This window comes from Thunnus albacares, chromosome 18 (genome assembly GCF_914725855.1).
Source record: "Thunnus albacares chromosome 18, fThuAlb1.1, whole genome shotgun sequence".
NCBI classification, from domain to species: domain Eukaryota; kingdom Metazoa; phylum Chordata; class Actinopteri; order Scombriformes; family Scombridae; genus Thunnus; species Thunnus albacares.
In genome coordinates, this window is record NC_058123.1 from 11,832,109 (window position 1) to 11,857,568 (window position 25,460).

Sequence of the window (25,460 nt, forward strand, 5' to 3'; positions counted from 1 at the left end):
AACTCCTCCTCTTTGTTTACCCTTTTTGTATGTGAAAATGGGTTATCAAGCCTGTCACTCTTCCAAGGTGAGGGCACTGTATGTGGTAATGTATAGAGCTGCAGGGAACCTCCATCTTTTGGGAGATTTAACCTTGCTGTGCTGCTGAGGCAGCAGACCAAAACACCAGGAAGCCTTACTGCTATGACAGAATGGGAAACTAGAGAGAGTTGAGTGAGGGGTTGGGGTTTAGGGAGGACAGATGAGTTACAAGAGGTAACAGGAGGATACAAAAGGTGGAAATAAGGGACGGCTATAGTGTCACTACTAAAAATATGGGTTGAGAGGAATAGTAGACATGGAAGCTCAGTGTTTAGACAGGAAAAAGGGGGAAAAATGAGAGGATGGATGAGGGAATAGCTGACGTCACAGGTTATGTATCTACACTGTTACAGAGTTTTGCTTCTCCCTTCATGACTGCCCCTCACTTCATTTCCCCTGCCTTGGACCAGGAACACATCGTATCCTCTTACCCTAAAACGTTTTGAATTCATCTAAAGTAATTCCCTCCTCTTGCTCCCTGCCCCAATTGCAGACAGGCACACACACACGCACACACAAACACACACACACAGATACACACTTGTCTGTCTACAGCTGGCTGTGGTCTGCGCTGTCTGGGAGCTAGAGTACTTCAGATCACCATGGATTACTATGGGATTTTCCCAACAGCCCCTAAAATCTCTGGCTTTCAACATTTAGGCGATTTGACTTTTTGGAGCCATAATTAACATTTAGATTCCTCTCATACTAAGCCAGTCATGACGTAGCCATTGTTTTACTCTGGGGTTTCAACTTGCTCATAGCATGGCAGACATGTATACACAACATTTCCAACATGATAAGCTTTAAAACTGAACCATAGATTATCTATCAATACTAAAATCCACAATCTAATCTTTAAGTGTGTACACACCACACATAAAAAATAACAAAATTTTGCTCACAGTCATTTACATCAAGAAATTCTACCTAATGACACAGACAATGACAATGGCATAACATTCATTTAAGAGAAACTTAATGAAGTCGAAAACTTGTGTCCAGCTTTGTGTCCACAAAATAGGGACAGCAGCCCCATCCACTGTAAAATCACTGCATCCGACAGGTGCTTCAAAGAGAAAAGACTAACCACACTAACCAAGACCCACACTCAGAGCTGACATATTCACCCACACTAAGACAGCATTATATTTAAAGTAATGATGCAGAAAGACAGAGAGGCAGTGTTAACAGTAGAGAGTGCTTACATTAATATTGTTTCAATATTGTAGTCAGTCCTAATCTGCATGTAATAGCAAGAACAGAGAAAGCTTTTAAATTTGGAAATGAAGAGGCTTCCCCAATTGCTAGAGAAAATTGTTTCCAAAGATTTGGAGAAGTGAAAAAAAGACTGCTGCTGATTTCATCTTTGCTCTTGTGACAGAAACATAAAAGTGTGATGGTACAAATCCAAGCAATTATCTTTACATTTGCAGAAGCAGTTTAAAGGAAGGTCTGGCTTGAAGTGGGTCTGTGTGTGTAATGTTCACAAAATATTTCAATTATTTTAAAGGTGTAACAATGCTATCTTTGGTGTATCTTTGATGAGTAAGTCAAATGAGAGTTGTTGAGAACATCCAACTGAACATAATAATCAAAGAAAAGTAGGGGCCTATTCATATGGTTTTGTTGTCTCTACAATAAAGTGAATGCTGGAGATGAGAAACAGAGATGAAAGTAAACTCTGGGGAGGAGAGGACCATCCAACAAACCAACACTGCTGAGCACACAAAGGAATAACCTACGGCAACCGTGAGGAGATCTCCATCAGTTGCTTGTTTGGTTTTCATTATGGTGAGTTTCAGATAAGACAGCAAACAGAAAGACATTTCAACTTTCTTAAGTTAGAATTGAGATAGTCTGATTTCTCTATTGGGTTTGATTCATTATTCAAGCACCTTGGTTGGCTAAGAAACCTACATACATACATACTGATAAACGTTTTGCTCAGCAAGGCTGGAGATGCTCACTCTTCCATAACTGTTCTGAAAGACGCTACCCATCAAGGGATCAACGGACGTCAGTAAATCCATTACTAAAAATACTTGCCAATCCTTTGGGATTACTACGCTTAGCAAGTGGACACTGTGTATGCCACAAATCTGGAATTAGGCAGTGAAAGGCTGTCAATGGTGCATCAACACCTGATCCACTGTCTAGGCATATATATTCCATAGAGACCACTGTGATGTCACCCACTGGTTTGTGGACTCCGGTTTTAAATCCTTGAGTTTGCATTTTGACCTTCGCCATCTTGGTTTTTTGGAGGCAGAAGTGACCATATTTGGACAAGGGGGTGGAGCTGACCCTAACGCTAGTTGCTAGCTCGGTTAGCATGGTGCATTTACAGTCTATGTTTAACTGTGATCATACTAATGCTAATTTTCGCTAGCAAAAAACAGACGTGAACCCATTAAAAGAAAATGTACTTACCAGAAAAAATGGAACATCCAACTCCAAGAGGGTCTTTTAGTACAACCAAATGCTAAACAAGACTTTTTTAGCTGGGCAAAATCTTACAATGAACTGAAAGCACACTGTGAAATAGCAATGGCTACGCCTATGCTCTGTTAATATAGGGTTACGCCATGGTTATGTTACCTAACCAATCCCTATGGTAGCACCTGTCACTCAGGCCTTAATAAAATTTAAATGGATGAGTTATATAAAAATGCACCCCTGGTGCAGTTGTCATGAACAGGGAAATTAGCTATAGAGACCAAAACCGTTTTTTGTACCAGGCTGTAAACATTTATTTCTGCTGTAAAGTTGGGCATTTTAACATGGAGGTCTATGGGGACTGACTCCCTTTTGGGGCCAGCCTCAAGTGGCCATTCGAGGAACTGCAGTTTTTGGCACTTATGCGTTAGCTTCATTACTCAGCCCCAGTGGTTGCCACTTGATGTGTTACCAGAACAAGAGTTTTTGCAAGTAGTATACAAGATATCAATGTAGAAAGAACAGGAGGTGATACTGTACAAGATGTTCGCTAATAGACATCAATCAACCTGCAACCTTGGAGGGCCACTGCCAGTCAAACTTGAAAAAGAGAAAGAAAAGTGGTTTTCTAATTATTCAGTCAATGAAATCTAATTAATCAAATGTAATAGTTTTTCTTACTGGCGCTGTTTCATTTCCATTCACAAAGTATTTAATTTTTTTGCATCTATGGAAAGATTCTCTATTTTCTTCATGCATTGCATTGTGGAACCATTGTGTCCATATGCATACTGACTTTTATCATTATATGTAGTTTTGTCACTTTTTTACGGTGAATGTACTACATACTCCAGATCTGCTTAGAATTACAAGGTACTATGGAATTGGGGCACAGCACTACCATGCACACCTACAATCAATTCATATCAACCAGTGTGAATTCAACCTATGCTCCATTCATATTATATCAGAGTTATTGTAATTACTAGTTTCCAATGTCAACAGTAAATAGCGTTCACATCAGCATGAAAGTAAGTCGCAATTCTGACTGGGAAACTCAGATTTTTCTGAAAGCTCTGATATAGCACTTGATAATACAGAAATGCCGAAAAGGCAAACAAACACTGATACCTAACTTCAGACAAAGTCTCTGGTTGAAGTTGATTAAACCCAAAGTTAATGCTTATAGCTCTGTATTGTCAATGCATTTTTAACTTCCACATGATCAATTTTGAAATCATACAACCGTCTTGAGATGTTCAGTGACGTTAACACCTGCATGTTGTAAACATGAAAATTTTAATCTTTACTCTCTATCCCACATTACATGAACACAGCATTAAACCCTGCACATGTACAAATCAAAGTAACAGTCCAACAACAGAGTTTAATTTCAAGTCAGAAGTTGTGGGGTACATCGACTGAACATCTTCATTTGTATTTTTTATTCTTTGGATATTCCCCTGCTAAGCAATTAACGTCACTGGCAGAACTATTTTGCAAGACCTTATTAGCTTTGAGGCACAAAAATCTCTTTCTCATGTAGTGTTGATAAGCTGCAGATGACCAGTAATTAATGGATATGTGCTTAAAGGTTAAGTGTATCTTTAGCCTAGTAGCTGCTTAATCTGTAGTAGTTAAACAAGAGGTCAGCTGGATGGATCTAATTATGTTATGGAAATGCCAGCTGTCACATTAACCCAACTGGCATTTGAATGGTTTACACATTTGATTGATTAAGTCCCACCCCACTATCCTGTTGCAACATACATCGTGTTAATGAAGTGGGATGCTCTGTAAATGTTTAATTCTAACTTTCCATTTTTAATAAAATATTGTAGAGTGTCTTTACATTGTAATGTGACCTCTAATTTCATGGTTGGCATTTGTTTACAGCTTGGGATCCCAAGAAACAACATCTAAGGATTCTTCTGGACATCAGATTTTCACAAGTTTACATATAAGTGACATTGCTGGTAAGGAAGAACAATGCAACAGTCTGATTTTGTACAGTAACAATTCAATTTGCTAATTTTGATGTTTACAGTCCAACCCTATCTCCTATCTTTTTACTTTATGATGATCATGTTTTTGATTGAGCTTCGTAATGCTCTCATTTGTTTATACCAGTTGCTTTGCTGATTAAGTCAACCTTGGCCTCAGCTGGTCTCTGTCCAATGCCTCAGCCTCATCCCTGAGGTCCATGATACCCTGATACTCTCAGCTGGAGACGGACCAAAGCTTGCAATTCTATTACAACACCATCTTCCCAGCCCCAATCATGGTTTAATTAAAGTAGTCAGTCATGGGACAAGAGTCCAAAGAGGACAAGTGAATTAGTAGTCATGTCTGGCCCTGGAGGTGGAAGATTTGTATTTTTAATTTGTGTCAGTTATTGAGCTTGGTCTCTCAGATGTTTCGGTGACACTACAATAGATGATTTACACAAGAAGATATGTTTACTTTCAAAATTTAATGTGATTGATACAGCAAGATGTCTAATGTAATGGATACAGTAACACTACAGGTGATTTATCCCAGTGTCAGCTTTACTCAAAATGTTGCAACCAGAAACAATGCCTCTCTGAAGAATAAACTGGCTATACATTGAGTGACTTGCAGAAAATGAAAAGGGGGCCAAGAGGGGCATTGTAACACAATGCTGCCATCCTGTAGCTTGCTCATGCTATTTGTGGCATAAGCAATGGCTGGCAGTGCAGGGGTATGTAATGTTTCATGTCCAGATGAGGTATTGACTGTAAGCAGAGATGACTGGGTGTAATCTTAGAGACACAATGCAATTTTAACAGGGCCAATGAGACCGTCAGAGGAATGAGAAATGCATTTTACCTTTGCAGGAAGCAGGATATTTGGCCCACCATTTTCTGGATATTCTTTATTTTGATATACAGTAAGGCAATACTAAATCCCAATGTGATTAGGTGACTAAAACCTGGTTCAACAAACAGTATATTATAGTAAGTAAATGTTTAATGTAAATTTGTATAATAGGTATAAGTTATTGTATAACTGTATAAGGTTAGAAATCTCAGATTTGGGACCTCAAACTATATATATTTTATTTTTCCACTAAAATTTGATAAATGAAAATCAAAATAACTACAGCTCACTTTTGACGTTTTTTTTTTTTTTTCCAATTTGAAAGAGTTATCTTGCAACTTGATGATGCTGTAAATCAATGATGAGATTTGGCCAAACCTAAATTAAGGCTTACTCTACATGAATCCATCTTTTTCTGTGATGCACTGATCTCCACTGGGTAAATTCATTTTTGCTGTATTTATTATCTGTCATGTGAATAGGATAACTGGAATTTGCCCTTTGTTCAATATCAGTATTACTTTAAGCCATAAATCTTATGCAACATTTTTTCCTCTCTCAGTACCCCTCCCTCTCCCATTAACTGTGTAACTGAAGTTACACAAGCGTTGTGTAGGGTAAACAGTTGGCATGCCAACTAATCCAACCCAATACAAACCCAGCTGAGAGAAAAGGCACAAAAAAAAATCAAGGGATGTCTGTTTCAATTAGGATAACATTCGGATCATTACATAATAATCCACCACCAAACATGCAAAATATCGGAGCTAATGTCCTCTCTAGTGATGTACACAGCCAACTGAGGTTTTGTGTGGCAATGAAAAGACTGAGCATGTGGATTCTGCGTGGGCATGTAATGCCATTTTGTGGAAAGAGTCGTACCCTTATTGAATGGTGATCTTTGACTCAGCCAATAGAATGGTTGTTTGTTTTGTTTTTTACACAGATTTCATAAAAGCTGGTTCTAAATGGTTCAATATATATTTATTCATTCAAAAATCAACCAAGAATGTTAATGCAAGTTTTAAACTTCAAGGTAAAATTTATACAGATATAATTCTATTAAGGTCTGACAAAAAAGTATCTATTTGTCTATTTTACAGTATAAACTGTTATAGGGTACATTATAAACTGCCATTCTATAAATCGTTGTTTTTAGTGGTGTGGCTCTGCAATGTTACAATTTCATTTCACAGATGCTTTTATCAAAAGCAACGTACATCTGAGAGTTAATACCACACAAGCAAGAAGAGAACAACGTGTGCAAGTGCCATAAAGCTAAGTTCAAGTCTAATAGGATATAGGTGCCAACAGGCACTGCACAGAGGCAATGCATAGAGTGCATAGAAGTGGATTCTTTTTTTTTTTCATTCCACCAGGTGCGGAGGTGTTCACAAAAGAGCTGGGTCTATAGCTTTTTCTTAAAGACCAAGAGGGACTCTGCAGATCAAATGGAGTTTGGTAACTCGTTCCACCATTGGGGAACTACAAACGAGAATAGTCTGGCTAGCGACTGCTGTGATGGTAGTACCAGGCACCTTTCATTGGCAGAGCGTAATGAGTGGGAGGGAGTGTAGACCTGAATGAGGGAGTTCAGGTAGGCGAGAGCAGTTTTAGTTGCTGTTTTGTAAGCGAGCATCACGGTTTTGAATTTGATGCGGGCAGCAACTGGGAGCCAGTGGACGGAAGAACAGCGGGTTGACATGCTGTTTTTGGCTGGTTGAAGACCAGATGTGCCACTGCCACATTCTGGATCATCTGCAAAGTTTTGAACATGTACACTGGGAGACCTTCCAGTAAGGAGTTGAAGTTGTCAATGCATGATATGATGAGAGCCTGTACCAGGTGTTGTGCTGCATGCTCAGACAGGTAGGGTCTAATCTGAGGAAGCTCAGTCTTAGAGAGATTAAATTAAAGGTGGCATTCTTCCGTCCATGCCAAGACTGTGAGGTCTTCCAGCGGGAACAATAGGAAGAGCTGGGTATCATCGGCATAGAAATGGTAATGGAAACCATGGGAGCAGATGAATGCACCAAGTGAGGTGGTTTATATTGAGAAGGGACCCTTGACCCTTGAGAAATCCTTGAGGAACTCCTGTGGATAAGCTGTGTGGTTTGGACACTTTCCCCCTCCAAGATACTCTAAAAGATCCCCCTGAGAGGTAGGTCATGAATCTGCGGAGGGCAGATCCTGAGATACCAAGCTCAGTGAGAGTGGGGAGGAGGATTTGGTGTTTGACCTTGTTGAAGGCAGCTGACAGATCTAGCATCAATAGAGCTGAGGACTGACCAGCAGCTCTAGCCAAATGCAGTGATTCAACTGACAGGAGTGCAGTCTCAGCAGAGTAACCCTTCTTCAAGCCAGCCTGATTCAGATCATACAGGTTGTTCTCAGAAAGGAATTCAGAGACTTGGTTAAAGACTGTGTGCTCAAGTGTTTTTGATAAGAAGGGGAGGAGTGAAACTGGTCTGTAGTTTTCAACCAGGGATGGCAAAGTCGATTGGTCCAGACTGAAATATCTCAACCACTGGATGGACTGTCATGTAATCTAACACAGACATTCATGTTCCCCTCAACATGAACTGTAATCACTTTGATGATCCTGTGACTTTTCCTCTTGTGACATCACTAGGTCAAAATTTGAATTTGCCCAACACACTAAACTTTTGATACTTTGATTTAATATTAATAAGAAAATGTTCAGATGATAACACACTAAGATGGTGAACGTGATAAACATTATACCTACTTATCATCAGCATGTTAGCATAGTCATTACAGGCATGTTAGCAGCTGTACTTAATTACAGCTTCATAGAGTAGCTAGTGTTGCTGTAGCTCTCAATCTTGTTTAATTGGACTGATATCAGGAGATGCAGTACCACAGCACCATATTTAAGGGTACACTTGGTACATTAAGTTTCCAATTTAGAGGTGGCAATGACAAACATGTGAAAATGTATTTATCATATACCCAAAGCATTATATAATGATTATAAACTAAGCATACTGTGCTGAATGCCTGCCTAACAATCACTTTTAATATTTGTCACCATCTTGAAACATTAGTGATTTTACAATTACAGTTTGGAAGTAGTTGAATATTTTAATTTAATGCTGCTTTATAATTCTACTCTGTTATATTTCAGAGGGAAATATTGTACTTTTTACCTTTTTTACACTATTTATTTAAAAGCTATTGTTAATTACTTTGGGGATTAAGGTTTTACATGAAAAAAAAAATCTATATCTGCTTATACATTAATGAATCAGTAATAATGATCCAATTACATAATAATGACAACCACTATTCTGCAAAGTAAGTTCTTTTCCTTTTGATACTTAAGGTAGATTTTGTGGAAAATGCTTCTTTATTTTTACTTAATTAGCATTTAAAACTTGTATTTGTAATTAAATATTAGTCTGTAATTAAATAGTCTAGTATTTTTACTTTTACTGAGATAGCCTAAATAATCTGAGTTCTCTTTTCCACCACTTATGTGAGGAAAATTCCTCACATAATATAATATAATCTTTTTCCCCTATATGTAATTGTATGACAATCATGCATATCTAATTTTATGAAGAAAAAAAAATCTATATTGTACGCTTGGCATGGAGGTGGCAGCATTGGCTTTCCCCTGATCAGAATGCATTACTCCAGCTTGCTTCAACCCAATGTAAAATATTTTGGATCTTAGCAGTAATGTGTGTACTGCATGTCCATAGGTTTAGTTCCCACAAGCAGATGGATTTTTGTGTGTCATATGTCATGTGTTCTGCAACGATGCCATCATGGGGAAAGCATGAGCTGCTGTGTTCTCTGCACGCTGTCTCTCTCTCTCTTTCTGCATCTCTCCATCCACTGTCCCAAGCCAGTTATTTACATCCTGTCTTTCCCTCAAATACCATTACTCATCCTGTTTGCTCCGTCCTTCTGCTTCTTCTTATAATAAATATTCCTTCCACATCACTTCATTCCTCTTTTTTCTCAAAGCACAGTTTCACTGTTTTGTAATTCCAGTCTCCAAAATTGTCCTCCTTCAAGTTTATCTTTAATCTTACTCAGTGTAGGTCATTTGTCCTCTTTTCTTTTTCCCCTTCTCTGTTTTTGTTTATCAGTAATCCCCTTCATTTATTCGGACTGGTGCCCTACGTACACAGGGTTGGTTTATAAAAACAACAATGAACCCAATAATTTCATTAGAAATGTCTGGATAAACATAATGCCTGAGCTAATTTGTTGGTTTAACAAAAAAATTTAAACAAAAATTGAAGATGGGTGGGAAAAAGTAGATGTTTAAGAGGGTGTAAGAGTAGTTGGCCATTCTTATTTATACAGTATCACAAAGCATTCTAGCTGATATTGCCCAATTAAATCTGATTTAAAACGCACCATGCAGGTGATTTTATTTGAAGCATATTATCTACTTGCAAGTTGCCTCAAACAAGTAGCTTGCAGGCAACATTCAAACTCTAAATGTTGGATCATATCTGCAACACCTTTAAAGGTGTGATATCCACAAGATGTTCAACTAGTTTTCTCACATGACCAGTGGCACAAACCATGATCACACCGACATAACAATATGTTTCACCGTGTTGTTTTCTATTATCACTCCTCAGTAGGAAACAAACCTGCTGCCAGCCGAGCAACAGGAAGCACACATGGTGTATCAACTGCATAAAAAAGGAATAAAAAACACGTCTCCATTAACTTCCTATACAATTAAAACCGATCTGCTTCTATAATGTTGGCTTCCTCCTGCCATGTATGAAACTGGTGACATATGAGGAGAAAGGAGGGGGCTATCATGAGCCACATTATGTAAATAAGGTGCAGGAGCATGTGCCAGTTAAACCGCAGTGCCGTGCGAAGTGAGACGAGGCAGAGGCTTTTGGACGGTAGAAGCCGGGGCCGTCGGTAGATGGCGGTAACCCAAGAAACCTGATCCACCGGGCTCTCTGGTACTCTGTCTCAGTTTGCAGCACTCGCGTTGAAGGCAGAGGAGCTGAACAGTTTGAAGGACATCAAAAGAAACAGGAGAGCCCACGGCGGGTCCTCTCGAGTTTTGCGCGCAGTCCTCCCGAGCAGGAGACGGAACGCTTTGTCACAGAGAAAAACGGGAAAACTAAGAACACCATGGAAGACAAATCTAATTCGTTCTCCAGCAACAAGGAGGAGAAGGCGGATGGGAATAATGTTTTTCAGAGGCAAGACTCGATACAGAAAAATAACACGGGGAGCCAGAACATGAAGGACCATGGCAACTCAGTGGGCTTCAAGGGGGAGCGGGAAGAGGCCATGGTCGGGTTTGACGATCTGGAGGGGGCGGCCAGGCAATCTGGTTTTATGCAGAGGCAATTTGGGGCCATGATGCAGCCCGGAGTCAATAAGTTCTCCTTGCGTATGTTCGGCAGTCAGAAAGCCGTGGAGAAAGAGCAAGAGAGGGTTCAAACGGCCGGATACTGGATCATTCATCCATATAGCGATTTTAGGTAAGGGCTGGAAAAGACACCTGCTCACCCTCCTCCTCCCTCCCCCCCTTTTTTTATCCACCCCTCCCGTCACCCCAGGGTCTGCAAGCTGTACACTTTCACACATAACGCTCTGTCATCAGCACACGCACAGCCTGCCCCAAAGCGCTAATCTACCTCTGTATTTAGGCAATCAGGCTTCCGCTGGCTGAGAGCTTCACTGTCGAAATGTGCTTTGCGAGTGTGTGTGTGTGTGTGTGTGTGTTTCATTGCGGCATTTTTATTATAGCCTAATAGAGAGGGACGCATTAAGGCTACAAAGGTGTATCAGTGAAATGTCCTTGGAAAAATGATGGTGAATGTCATGATTTGAAAACACACACAAGCGCGCACATTCTGGCTGTTGCACACTAACAGCACAGTGCCAGGTCCTCATTGCGACATATTCCGCTTGTGTAGGGGCGACAGTACCTGCACACAACGTGACAGTGCCAATGCACCATCACGGTTGTAAACATTTCATAGGCGGCGGTAAGACGACGGGCCTGTGTGCAAAAAAAAAAAAAAAAAGAAGCACAGAATGCGGTAAAATCGTGCAGGGAAACGATTAAGGGGAAGATGGCCGTGTTTTTTGAATTTTGAGAGAAAATTGATTATGGAATCTAATCATAGGCTACAGTTGCAAACATGTGACAGGACTAATGTGTGAGTGATATATTTTTGAAGCTGCCCTGCTGAGGAAATGTGATGGAATGTGTTTCTTTCAAAAGAGCTGCGGAAGGATCATGCCACACTTCCTTTCTTGGCATTTTCTAAATGCCACAGTGACATGATTGGCCTGCAGGCTGTTAATTTTTGCTTTGGCACGCTATTCTCTCACCTAAACAAGCCAAAAGTGCATTGTCCTATTGTCCCGAAGAGTGAGACAGTAAGTGAAACTGCCTGGTGAAAGACGCAAGGACTCGACTATATCATCACACATTCATGATAAGCAGTGTTAGCAAATGAGTCCAGTCAGTTAGAGTGTAGACAATAAACCTGCCTGCTCTAATTTGTTGAACATTTGAACACAGTGTGTTCAAATGGGAAACAAATGAGATCAGGTACAAGCAGGACTGGTTCTCCACAAGCTGCGTGTTTACAGTTCACCACCTAACCAATTAAGCATCTCATCTGGCCCAGTCTGTGCACCAGTGTCCCCTGGCACAGCTTGATGGTGACAGTCATCCCCGTTTTCCGTTGTAGCCACATGTAAAGTGCCAGGGCACGTTGTTCCCTCTGCCTTGAACACAGAGCTGTCCATGGTCCTGAACTCAGAGCAGGCCTGGATATGCAGCACTCTGGTTCCTTCAGCTTTCTGCTGCTGCTTCTGATACAGAGCTGGAGCTTGTTATGTAAGCTAAATTCTAAGCTAAAAAACTGGTTCACTGAAAGTTGCAGTTGCACTTCCACTGGCCTTTACGACTGTTGTACCATGCTTGTTTTGACAGATAGATTGTATTGATATATTTTAGTGTAACAATGAGATACAACACAGTGAGCATGATGGCTCTAAACCACATAAATATCCATTGGGCCTTTACTTTTTCTTGCCCTGTACAATTTCTATGCGCTTGCCATATAATTACATGAGAATAATGCTAACTAGGATATCCTGCCCTCACCCACACGAAAACAAAGGCATATGCACATGCTGTGCACACACATGCACGCACACAGATGTACAATAACGGTGGGCAAGGATTAGTAGCACAACACAACAGTCAATGAGCTTAGCATTCTCTGAAAACAATTATGTAAGGAGATTGACCCGTCTAAAAGATGGCCAAAGGGTAGGACCTGAATAATTCAGTAATATGCATACCTTCTTTATGGTTATTAATTTTTGTATTAATTAATTAGTTGTCTTAAGTGTATGGGCTGCATTTGCTACACTGTTTTGTCAAAGGAGGAACATTTGGGACAATCAAAGGAGAACAGACCTGGAAAAGTGTTGGAGAAAAGTGTTGTAATGGGCGATGATGGATCATAAATAACAAATAATACTAATAATTATGATAATGCATTTAATTTGTACCGCACTTTTCATTAATAGTGAAACTCAAAGTGTTACAGTATTAACATAGAACACACAACATAAAGAAAATAGCAACAAGAGTTAAGATGAAAAAGCCTTCCTGAATAGAAAGGTTTTTAGGCCTTTTAAAAAAAAAAAAAAAAAAAAAAAAAAGAGTCTAGGGTCTTTACTGCACTCAGATGGTTAGGAAGGCTGTTCCACAAGTGTGGTCCAGCAGAGCAGCTGGCTCGATACCCCATGGTGTGGTGCTTAGTACTGAGGGCCTGGAAGAGCAAGCTGTTGGCAGATCTGAGGGAGCGGAGGGAGGTTTGTGGGATGATCAGTTCCTGTAGGTAGGGAGGCGCATGTCTGTTAATGGATTTGTATGTGAGTAGCAGGACTTTGTAGTCAATCCTGAAGGTGACAGGGAGCCAGTGCAATGAAAACAGAATTAGTGTTATATGTTATATGTGTTTTCGCACTCTCGTCATGATCCTGGCACCGCTGTTCTGAATGTACTGGAGCTTCTGGATGCTCCTGCCAGAGATCCCTGTTAAGAGTGCATTGCAGTAGTCCAGTCTTGAGGAAATAAAGGCATACACAAGTTTCTTTGCATCTGACAGGGTTAGAGAGAGGCGGAGATTAGAGATGTATTTGAAATGGTAAACAGAGGTTTTGTCTTATATGGTCTTCAGAAGTCAGCTAAGGGTCAAACCTAATACCCAGATTAGTGACTGAGGAGGAAAGGGGGATGTCCTGGCTGTCAAAGGTGACATAAGGTATGGGGGATGACTGAATCTGGTGTGGAGTGGCAGAGAGGAGAGTTTCAGTGTTGCTGGTGTTTAAGTGGGGGAAATTTGTGCTTATCTAGGCCTTTATCTCCTTAAGACAGGGTTTGGGGCAGCATAGCAATGATGACATGTCCAAGGGGGAGCATGTAGAGGGTAAACAGGATGGGGCTGAGAACCAATCCTTGTGGAACACCACGGGTGACAGGGAGCAATCTAGACCTGCATCCTCCCAGTGAGACAAACTTAGTCCTACCAGAAAGGTAGGACTGAAACCACTTAAGTGCTGAGTCTGACAGTCCAATGGTGGTGTGTCCTTTAATTTCTGCTGTATTAGAAAATATTTCACTAACTCAGGCTGGTGAAGGCCCCCTGAGGGTCCTTCGTCATGACATTTTCCAAAGGGCAGTTTTTCAGAGGAAGTCCTTGTCCTCTAACCAGTGTAAAGACACAACCCTTCCATGCCAGAGAGATTTTGCCTTCTGGCTTGAAAGTGGTACTGTGAGGTAATATCCCAGCACTTTAAGCTACCTATCATGCTGGTGCATAGGCAAGGGTACTCTTTGCTTGGCAGGTCATCTTGTATTTTGGCTTAAAAGTTAATCTGCTCTCAACTGTAGGGCTTAACTTAACAACTCAATTATTTTTATTTGTTTGGTTTTTGCTATAGGAGTGTATCACCAGCTATCTTTCACTGTTACATTATTATACTACATATTTACTGCCCCATTCTTCATTTGTTCTTTTTTATACTGTGGCAGAACCTTGTATGACCAAAAAGAGAAAACAAAAAACACTGTATGGTCTTTTAATGAAACATCTTACGTAGGTAGAGTCCATGAATGACACCACTATTCACACAGGCTTTATATTGCTTTGTGGGAGTGTTTGAAACTCAATATCCAACATATTCTTTGTACACAGTGGCTGCTTAAAGATTAATGGCAGGTTAGTAATATTCATTATTCATAGATTTTTAGAGAGGCCTCGTGCATGGCCTCATACACATCTGGTTATTCTAAGGAGAGGCCTTTGTCATAGTCTAAAAGACTACTCTTTCATAGCCTGTTTTAAAGAGGGTGTCTGTTTGGCCAAGACACATGGGTGTATTATATGATCATAGTTAAAATGTGACATTGCTGTTCTTGCGCACAATTTTTCACGCCATTTAAAGTTGACATCGGTACCTATAATGTGTCTTGCCGAAAATTAGCTGGTTCTGCTTTTTTAGGAAATTTCTTTTCTCTTTTCTGATTTTATTCCTACTATAAATATAACACATAATAAAACAATATAAAAATGACATTCCTCAGTTTTAAGATTCAGATGTTCCATATTATAAAACATTCTTTCTTCAGTGACTGGGTGTTTACAGGCCCAAATTTAATAATGTTACATCCCTAAAAGTACTTCTTGAATATTTAATGACAGACTAAAGCAAGATGAGTAGTAGTGTAGCACAGTTTAACTGTTAGACTGCAGATTGGATAGGGTCGGGCTATGCTGAGTAAGACTGTGGGGTTCCCTCTGTTGCTTGGCAGGAGTGGTCTGGCATTGATTATGATAGAGCACTTGTTGTAGGGAGGAAACCTACAAGTTGAGCTGGCTTGATACAGAGCAGGATTGTTAAAATGGTAATTCTTCTGCCTCCACTGGAGCTGGTTGCACTAAAGAGCAGGAGGTTCTCTAATGTACCACAGCAGTGATGTCTATGATTGCCAGTGTGCCACGGTTTGTCTTTTTTTGGATTCTACAGAAAGTAGTCCAAGGGGGCTACTGTATACACTGATTCTTGTTAGTGAGGTGTGTGTCACCTGTTTGATTTTGTTGTTTGAAATGTTGTGTCATGTCATAAAGGGTGCATACATTGGCAGAGGAATCAATTCTGCGTTTGAGAACGGTGATCCGGTAATGGCAACTCCCTCTTTAATCAGGACAGCAGTTTGTTGGTGTGTTCCAGAGCTGGTTGACAAATTGAAGCAGGACTCAGGATAAGAAATGACTAGCTTCTCTGGATGTGAATGCATGGCTGGGGCAAGGTCCACTACTGGTCTGGAGCTGAAAGTACTGTTAAAAGAACCAGGTGATGTGAAAGTCAAGAAGGTGCACTGCTGGAGTAGTTAAAAATGAAGCAGGAGTTAAACTGGGCACTGATTGCACTGCTGGAGTTGGAGCTGAATTTACAGCTGGGTGAACTGCACTCTGCTACTGGTTTAGCTGGGGTTGCGTGCCTTCTCAGAGTTGGTGCACTGAAGCAAGAGCTTAATACAATGATGGATGCAGTGTTAGAGCAGTTGTTGGGGCTGACTGCAATGGCACGCTTTGTGACTGTTTTTTTAAAAAAGGGGTTACTTGCCTTAGATTTGGCTTGAAATCAGGAATGTACTTACATTTAGACATTTGGACTGCTCTTCATTTGTCAGGGCCCTTCTTTAAGTTTGTGAACAACTACCCTCTCATACAGCATGTGTTGTGGTCTCCTGTTTTATAGTTCTAGTTCAGAGAAAGAAACAAAATGTTTTATTCATGAATAAGTGGGTGTCCTAGAGGTCATATACAGTATAAATGCCACCTACTCAAGTCATGAGAGAAATAGGCATATCTAAGAGATGTTGGCTCTCATTTTTGGATATGTCAATATCAGAATGGAACACGTCCAACATTTCTAATCCTTGGAACATAGCAATTGCGTATTAACAGATGCTGACAATGAACTGTTGAGTGGAATCAGGATGTTTACTTGTGGTAAGCCAGAAAGTATAAGCTGTGTGGTTTCAAATTAATTGAATTTTATACTGTATTGTCAATGTAGTTAGGTATTACATTGTCACAAAATACAAAATGGAGAAATAACACATCCAAAATTGTTATGATGAAAATGGTACTTGACAGCATTCTATAAATTAATTTATTTTAGATTATGAACTTAATCTTTTTGAGTTTTTTTCTCAAAGTGTTCCTTTTTCTTTTTGTTCCTATGCAGCTATCCTTCTTATCTACAGACTAATTAAGTCATCTAAAGTAATTTATGTTTTCTACAAATTGAAAGGATTTCTAAAAATATCTTTATAATCATGGTTTCATCTTTATCATTGTTCTTGTTTCCCTCAGATATGAATAGTTCTTTTCAATAAATCTTGTTATGAAGCAATTGAAATGATGAATCATGGCAGATGTCTTCACTGCAATCTCTTATTCAAACATTTTGATATTTATAACAAAGAAATAACCGACCATAGGGTCCTCATGATCATTGTTATTGTTACATGTTGCTACCATTAATACTTGAGAAAAATAGCATCAAATGAACCAGAATGCATCATCTTCTCTTCTTTGATGTCCCGCTCAAGGTGTTACAGTAAGTCACTCCATAGGCCTCAGTTCAATGCCTGCTGGTGTAAAAATACCTGTGGTGGATATTATGAACCACCTAGATGACCGCTGTTTAGTTGAAGTGAAGACAATTATCAGACACATGATCTGTGGATATTTATAAAGCCAAGGCCCTGGCTTAATTTATTCAAACAGATCCATTACTGGGTGGCCAGTCTGCCAGCAAAGACAGGCAGCCTGCCAACCAGCCAGCCAGTCCATTTTCATCTTCAACAACAGCAATGGATGGACAGCAAGGCAGAGCAGAGGCAGGCAGTCAGACAGCAAGGATGGCGTCAGTGGAGAGTTTTTAGCACGAGATAGGATTCCTGAAAGCATCTATTTTCATTCATGGTTGCTCGGCCTTTATCGGGGCCCAGGACACTTCGTGAAAAGAGCAGGGTGCTGATGAATCACTTGTGGCTCTGCTCATCACAGGACAGAGGGCAGGGGCATTAACACAGCCAGGCAGAATGAGAGGGTCTCATACTACAGGGGCCCACATGCATCCAGTAAGTGATTGCACCATGTTTCATTATGTCCTTGAATCATAGTTAACTCCAGGCCCTGACTGCCAAAAGACTAAAAGAGATTTGGTAACAACTCAAGCATAATGTAGCTGTCAGAGCTGCACCTGCTGTTAGCTCCTCTTAGCAAGATAGTTTGTGAGGACATAACATCCTGTGTACATCCACAGACCAGAGTCTTGAAGACTCTTCTACTGATTATTGCTATGCTAGATACATTGGCAACATGTAATATGCTGATTGCAGAACTCCCAAAGAAGGAAATAAGAGCCAAAACATTTTTTTTAGCCACACTAGCGGGAGGGCTCTAGGGATGTTGGTCAGTCGTTCCACCTCCTTGGTCCAGACTGAAATATCTCAGCAAATGTTGGATGGATTGGACATACATGGTCCCCAGAGGATGAATCCAACCCACTTTAGAGATCCCTTAACTTTACCTTAGTGCCACCATGAGGTTGACAGTTGTGGTTTTGAGTGAAATGTCTCAACAACTATTGGATGCATTGTTACAGAATTTGGTTCAGACATTCATGTCCCCGTCAGGATGAATTGTAATAACATTGGTGAACACCTGAGTTTTCATATAGGGCTATCATCAGGTTAACATTTTAAGGTGTCCAATATTTTGGTTCATGGCCAAATTTCTGCAATACTTATGACATTCCCATTAGCGTCTACTGTATTTTGTGTTTGGTGCTAGTTAGCTAATGTTAACATACTAACACACTAAACTAAGATGGTGAACATAATTAAAATGACACAGTATACATCATTTTAGCATTGTCGTTTTGAACATGATGATGTTAGCATTTAGCTCAAAGCACAGCTATGTTTAAGTACAGCCTCATTCTTTATTTTATTTAACTGGAATGCTTTCTAGCCTCATTCAAGCCTCACACAAAAGATATTCACATTCTCTGGAAATGGTCCATGGTTGTGTTTTTGTGCTGATAATTTCTTTTAAGCTGTTTTGCTTAAGAAGTAGGGTTTGACATGTTTAATGCCATACAGATAATTCCTTATACATTCTTTTCCCTTCATTGACTATTTTTCTTTTGCGAGCTACTCACATATTCAACTGTTTATAACTTAATATGATTTCTGCCTTGCATTACTGTATGTACTTATTTGTGTTTGTTCGTCTCCAGGTTCTACTGGGACTTGATAATGCTCATCATGATGATGGGGAATCTAATCATCATTCCTGTGGGAATAACCTTCTTCTCAGAGCAGACTACCACCACCTGGCTGGTCTTCAATGTGGCCTCGGACACCATCTTCCTGGTGGACCTGGTCATGAACTTCAGGACGGGGATTGTCAACGAGGAGAGCTCTGAGATCATCCTCGACCCCAAGGTCATCAAGATGAATTACCTGAAGAGCTGGTTTGTCGTGGACTTTCTCTCCTCCATTCCAGTGGATTATATCTTTTTAATAGTGGAGAAAGGCTTTGACTCGGAGGTATATAAAACAGCCCGTGCCCTGCGAATCGTCCGCTTCACCAAGATCCTCAGTCTCCTACGTCTCTTAAGACTGTCCCGACTCATCAGATACATACATCAGTGGGAGGAGGTGTGTATATATTTGTCTATGTATATCAGTGAACAGGAAAATAAAAAATATAAAAAAGATTGATATTAAAGCAGAGCAAGACAATGAGTCAGACAGAGATATGGTGTATATTTTGTTTATATTTCTGCGCTGCGTGGTCGTTCTTGATCTGGCTGGGTGCTTTTCCCCAGCAGCACGGCAACAACCTTGAAAGGTTAATGCAGAGATATAATTGTGCACATATAAATCTAATAGGTGCTGTCAATCACCACTGGTCAGAAGGCTTATCTGGGGTAACAAGTGGTAATGTCTGTCTCAGCTCATTGATGGGTGAAATTAATTCAAAATCAGAAATCAAAAGTAATTGCTTCCATTTTTCTGAGAGAAAAAGCCTCAGTACCAAATATAATAGTTATATTATACATGGATTCAGGGCATAATATAATGTAGTTAACTATTTTATCAAAAGAGTATAACAGAGTAAAGGTAATGTAGATTAGAGCCTAAATGAACTGCTTTCTGAATGTTTTGCTGGTGTGGATGTTCCAGACGCCTCTGGTTGAGCTTGTGCGAACATTCACAAGGTTATACCCCACAGGACATATCGGAGGGTGATACATTATTACCCTCCATTGAGTCACTGCACTCCCTGACTCAGACTATTTAACCAGGCTCTAGTCTTCTCCTTCTCCTGGTAATGATTTCATTACACTGACAGATCGAAAGATTGTCCTCCTCCATATCATGACTGAGCCATTTCAGCCGATGGATACCTTTTAGACTTCATGGCCAAGCACTGACATCATGTTTGATTTGAATAGTAGCTTGGATAAAATGTAAATAGGTGGCCGCAACCCCATTTTTAATGTGCTTGCCTCTCCCTCTTACCTCATCCTGAACGTCCTTGCCCTACCGTCTCCTGCCCTTGTTGTTATCTGGCTGCTGTTATCCATGTTGTTTGTTATACCGGCAGAAGTGGTTGTGTTGTTGTTGGGGCTCAACCTAAGCTTACATTCTTTAGAGTGCACATACAGCATGGCTCAATGATATGTCGATAACACTGAAAGTGTAAAAATAGATGCTTGCCGTATAAAGGTGCATTTAGCAACCTAAATATAATGCATCTGGAAATGTAAGCTTTTATAAACACACTAATAGGTATAGTTCTGAGAAGTATCCTGCCAGAACTTAAATAAATAGTACAATTGTGCAGTGTTTTCAATTCCCAGCCCCCATGCTATGGATCAGTGAACATGTATGGAGCAGAAAAAGATCATGTTTATACTCAAGCACCAATGAGACAGCAGACTTTTATAGTGTTTATGGTAGCTTATATTTTTCTGTCAGTGCTTATTTTTAACTGTTTTACATTGCTCCTTAATGCAAAATGTGGCATTTGAAAAACAAAAACATTATTCATGCTTCAGCAAAGCTTTATTCAAGCTTTGCCAAGTATGGTTTTGGATTTACATTATTGTAGGATACACATCACAAACCATAGTCTGAAAGTGAGCACCATTTACATTGCAGTTACTCTGCGTTATTATCTCGACATGCACACTATGTGGGAAGTTGATTATGAATTTCGGGCAGTAAATTACAGCATATTGCTGTCTAGTTTGTAGGCCCATACTGTATGCAGTGGGAGGATGAGATGGTATGGAGCAGGTTAGAAACACAAACAGACGGTGCCGCAAGGTTAATGAAAATCTGCAGCGAACATACAGGCAGGCAGTGCAGTATATAGGGTTGTGTCATAATGCTTGGATACAACAGCAGAGCTTACAGCCCTGCACTCTCAGTTTGTCTTTCTCATGTTCAGTCATTCCTCTTTGTCTCCATTCGTCTTTCTGTTTATCAAACTCTGCCTCTTTCTTCCTCTGTGGTTCTCTCCCTCTCTCCCCGTTGCATGCTTTTTCTCACTCACAGTATGTCATCCTCCTGTAGCACTCATTCCTTCGCTAGGTCTAACTTTAGTAAGCTAAAAAATACAGATAGAAATTTAATATAGTTCTTTTGGTGTACCACATTAAATAGACACACTGAGTAATAAAATAACAGCAAATCAAACGCATCCACAGGAACTGAAGAAAAAAGGCACTTGGTGGAAAAATTCCAAGCTGTCATAACATGTTAGGTGTAGGATGCAGGATTAGCGCTTTAATGGAGGGACGAATGCAGTCTTCTGCCATCATAATGGGTTTCAAGCAGTGAACCATCAATACATAAGCCCAGGATGGAGTTAGTCAGTCAGTTTCAACAATAAGTCATCTTCCAGCCCTTATGTCCGTCATTCCTTCATCTGTTGTGTGCTTCCTGCCCCCCTCCTCACTTTGTCACCATTTCTTCCCTCCATCTGCAAAGGAAAGTGAGATGTTATTTCATCAGTGTAGGCTGGACATTGAGAACTGGGCTAAGTCAGATTGTTTTTGTTAACGCTCTCTTTCAGAGCGATTCATGGATGTTTTTCATAGACCTTAATGTGCACTAAAAAGACAATTGACTACTGTCTGTAGTCTGCAAAATGCAAGGTAATCATCCAAAAAACATTTGATATCTTCACCTCACACTTCCACAACTCAATTTTACAAAAAAAAATCAAACTCGTGTTCACAAGATTTTAAATAGTAATATATATGTAGGCTATATAATATGTTGAGATGATTACCTATTAGTTTATGTCTCAATTGTCTCCATAAATACTCTGGTTTCCTTTGTTAGATGTACTTGTGCCAGTACATGAACCTTTTACCAGCAGTTATGCTGGGAAGTGGCTGCTGAGTATTATGGTCTGAGTAAAACAGCTGAATGGCTACAGTATTAGTATTCACAAAGGAACTGATGCATCTTATTTAAGCAACTCACTCAGTTGATTGTCACTCATTAGAAAGGAGTAGTAGATGACTCCATCTGGCTGTGCCAATTAGTCGGAAAAATAATGAATAGAAAATATATATTTCATGCTATAGTTGGAGGGTAAGCATTACTTCTACTGTAATTTACAAGTAAAATCGAATTTTAGATGTGGTTGCGTAGTTGAGAATTACATACATGTTGTACAGGTTCTGACCCTAGCTTACTTGGTGTTTGTGCTACTATATATATATATATATATATATATATAGATATAGATATAGATATAGATATATAGATATAGCACCAAATCATAACATAAGTTATCTCAGGGCACTTTTCACATAGAGCAGTTCTAGCTATGTGCTACTATTTGTATTTGTACGCATTTTTCTGTGTGTTTGTTCACTCATTTGTTCATTTATTTGTTTGCTTGCACATAATTATTGCAATATGCAGTGCTGTGGGAAATTGTCAAGAAATTGTCATACAGTGTCAAGGTCATGCAGAGCAGTAAACTGCTCATACACCGCACTGAACAAAACAAACAAGCGCCGACCAAATGGAGGCTGGTGTTCTGTACATTTACACATCTGGAAGTAACTCAGGACTTTGTCTCACCGGTTACATCAACCCCTTTGCTGGTAGCAGCAAAAAAAAACTCTCATAAACCCACTGTGTGCTACCTGCACAGTACCAAATGGCAGACAGACAAAGTTAGTGACTAGCTGGTGAACATAATTGAGCATTTAGTAGCTTAAGAGCTAAAAGGAGAGTGAATTTTGGACTTACATTCATCAGGCAGCCAGAAATACAACCTCACAATAATGGTAATGTTGCTCTGTGTCTGCTGGATGTGCATCTATATATAGCCATCTGTTTGCTAGAATGCTCACCTTATCAACCTAAAAGATTATAATATGTCAGTGTTACGTTTACCGCATTCTGCTGCTTCCAAGTAGCAAAAAATACAAAAAAAATCAATTAATACCGCCACCTGATGTGAACAATTTCTGCTCAATTCCCAAAGAACACTGGAAAAAATCTCATAGTCATAGGTTCCTAACACTCACCTATAGTGGCCCACGGGGGAATCATATTTAATGGCTGAGTATTTAACAATTCAATGAAATAATGAGAACAGTTATCGGGGGCATTTTTTTGCCCTTTCATTTTTAATTTCACAGGCATTTTTAGATCTTTCAAGGGCGGTTTTGCCCCCTGCTCCTATTCATTTCTAACCCTGCTTCCCTTATGTTTCTCTTATTATTTCATGCCCTCTCAGATACCGAGCTAATTATCCCAATGACCTTACAGTCACGACAGGCTGGCTGTCTTTTTTTCCCCCGCCTTCTGTTGTTACCTTTGGATATGCACCAATGTTGGCAAGATCTTTATCATTTATGTAGGAATTGTTTTAGATCCCACCCCATCCAGTGCTGCTTTTTGTTCATTGTATTTAATAAAAAGTGCAAAAGAAAGCAGACTAAAGGGATAACATTTTTAAACTGCTGTAGAGAATCCCCACAGCTCCCAGTGCCACATCTGGCTCATCACAGCCACCAGGCCTCCCGCCAGATCTCAGCTAAAGCACAAGGGTTCAGGTTGGGCTTGTGGCAGCATACCAGCTCCCGGGGGTGGCTCTACCCTTTCTGAGCCCCCAGGCACAATTTGACTGTTACCCAGCTATGGGCCAAAACTTATCGGTAACAAATCAGTAAAAGTAATCTTTACAGCATCATCACATTCTGTTTACTGATAAACTGTATTATTTCATTTACATTACTTTTCACTGCAAATAAAGCATATTTTGCAGAACAATCTAGTCTATGTTTATGCTCAGTTAAAGGTATAAATAATTGAGAACAACCCATATACTCTAAAAACAGGAAGCTTCAGGCTTTTGGCATGTCTGTGGTTATACTGAGGATATAGAAAAATTGTTCTTTTTCTGTTACTGTTCTGTGGTGTGTAAAAGGTGAAATACCTTGGATATGCATTACAGATTTAACAGGCAAAAACACACACATTTTTAAATGAGTTACTTTACCATTTATTGTATTTTCTCTGCAGAAAAGTCATCAATGATTGCCTCATAAGACATCTGTTGGGACCTAATTATTGTTTCTCTCTGAGACGCTGCATTGAAAATTGTGGTAAATACGTTAATATAACATTTTGGAAGCTAATTTAGCAAACTGCAGAACGAGAACTAGAGTGTGGTACAATTTTCCTGTCGATAATCTGCCTGTAAACTCATGGTGTGTTCTTTTATGATACTGACGGAGATTTGTCCCCTTTTTATCCTTTACATTTGAATCTCACACACTACACACATCATTTGTGTGTAGTGTGTTTGAGTGTGTGTTAAAACACCACAGACTCTGCTTCGTAACACACTATGAGTCAACCATAATTATCAACATATGTGCTTCATGATGCAGTAAATACATAAGCATTTTTGTTTTCCTCTTTATTTAAACTGATATTGTGGTGTTTCATACATGGTCATGTTGCAGATTCACCTGTATTTTGATACTTTTTCAACACATTTTCACACGTGGTGAATTATGACTTCCACCTACTATAGTCAAGATAAACACAATACAGTAGTGGCACAGGGGGTAATATCACGATTTTCACCTGCTGATAATTCACCGTAATTTACTTATTGTAGATTATTATTTTAATCATGTATTGTTATTAGTTATTAGTTTTCTGTCTTTGCTTCTCTCTTTTCCAATTTCTTTTTTATGGTTCTGAAAATCTGCTCATGGTGATGAAACTGTGTCATCATCTCCTGCCATCGTGTCATCACCAGAGTTTGTGGCATGAAGATGCCCTTAAAGGGTCTTCTGCCCATCATATGAACAGTATGCATTCTTGATGAGGGGGGGGAGGTTGGGCCTTCTCTGAATCAGTGATGTTGATTTATTTTTATCATCTCAGTCATGCAACAAGAATTACATTCATTTTTTATAGGAAAATGAGCTTAATGTCTGTGAGGCACTAAGCTGCTACCTGTAGAAAATGGCAGCTATGGCAGTGAAACTCCACTTTCACTTTGTCGGTGTCAGAATCATAGAGCTGTCATGTCAATGCAGAACCTGTTTCTGTGAGCACTAATGTGACAGATTGAGTCAGCTCAATGTGATCTTTTAATTCACCACTAATGACTGGTAATGACAAATACAAAGATACTGGTGGAGAAAATATATTTTGTCTTTTGAGCTGGCTATTTTTTACAAGGCGTTATTCTGCTACAGCTGACGGCAGAGCATGATGCAAGTGATCTGTTTAATTAGAGTGTCTTTAGGGATCCCTCGTCCTGAGCAAAGGTGCACGGTTGATTCACTGCTCGGTTGGTAAATTGATCTGAAAGGGGGGAAAATGTGAGCCAACTGACCTGGGTATCTAGTTCACTGAATGGGAGCAGAAGAGGAGCCTTTAACTACATTACTCTGGCAAAATTTAG

The 25,460-nt window shown here is 39.7% G+C and overlaps 1 protein-coding gene across 1 annotated transcript in view; it reads left to right on the forward strand.

Moving 5' to 3' along the window:
- Window positions 1-10,288: 10,288 nt before the first annotated feature.
- Window positions 10,289-25,460, forward strand: part of LOC122969104 (potassium/sodium hyperpolarization-activated cyclic nucleotide-gated channel 1) — a 73,383-nt gene continuing 58,211 nt past the window's right edge. Inside the window, exons 1-2 of the mRNA XM_044334697.1 lie at window positions 10,289-10,859; window positions 18,730-19,153. Of these exons, the coding sequence (XP_044190632.1) occupies window positions 10,504-10,859; window positions 18,730-19,153 (780 nt within the window). The 5' untranslated portion in view covers window positions 10,289-10,503. The remainder of the gene's footprint in view (window positions 10,860-18,729; window positions 19,154-25,460) is intronic.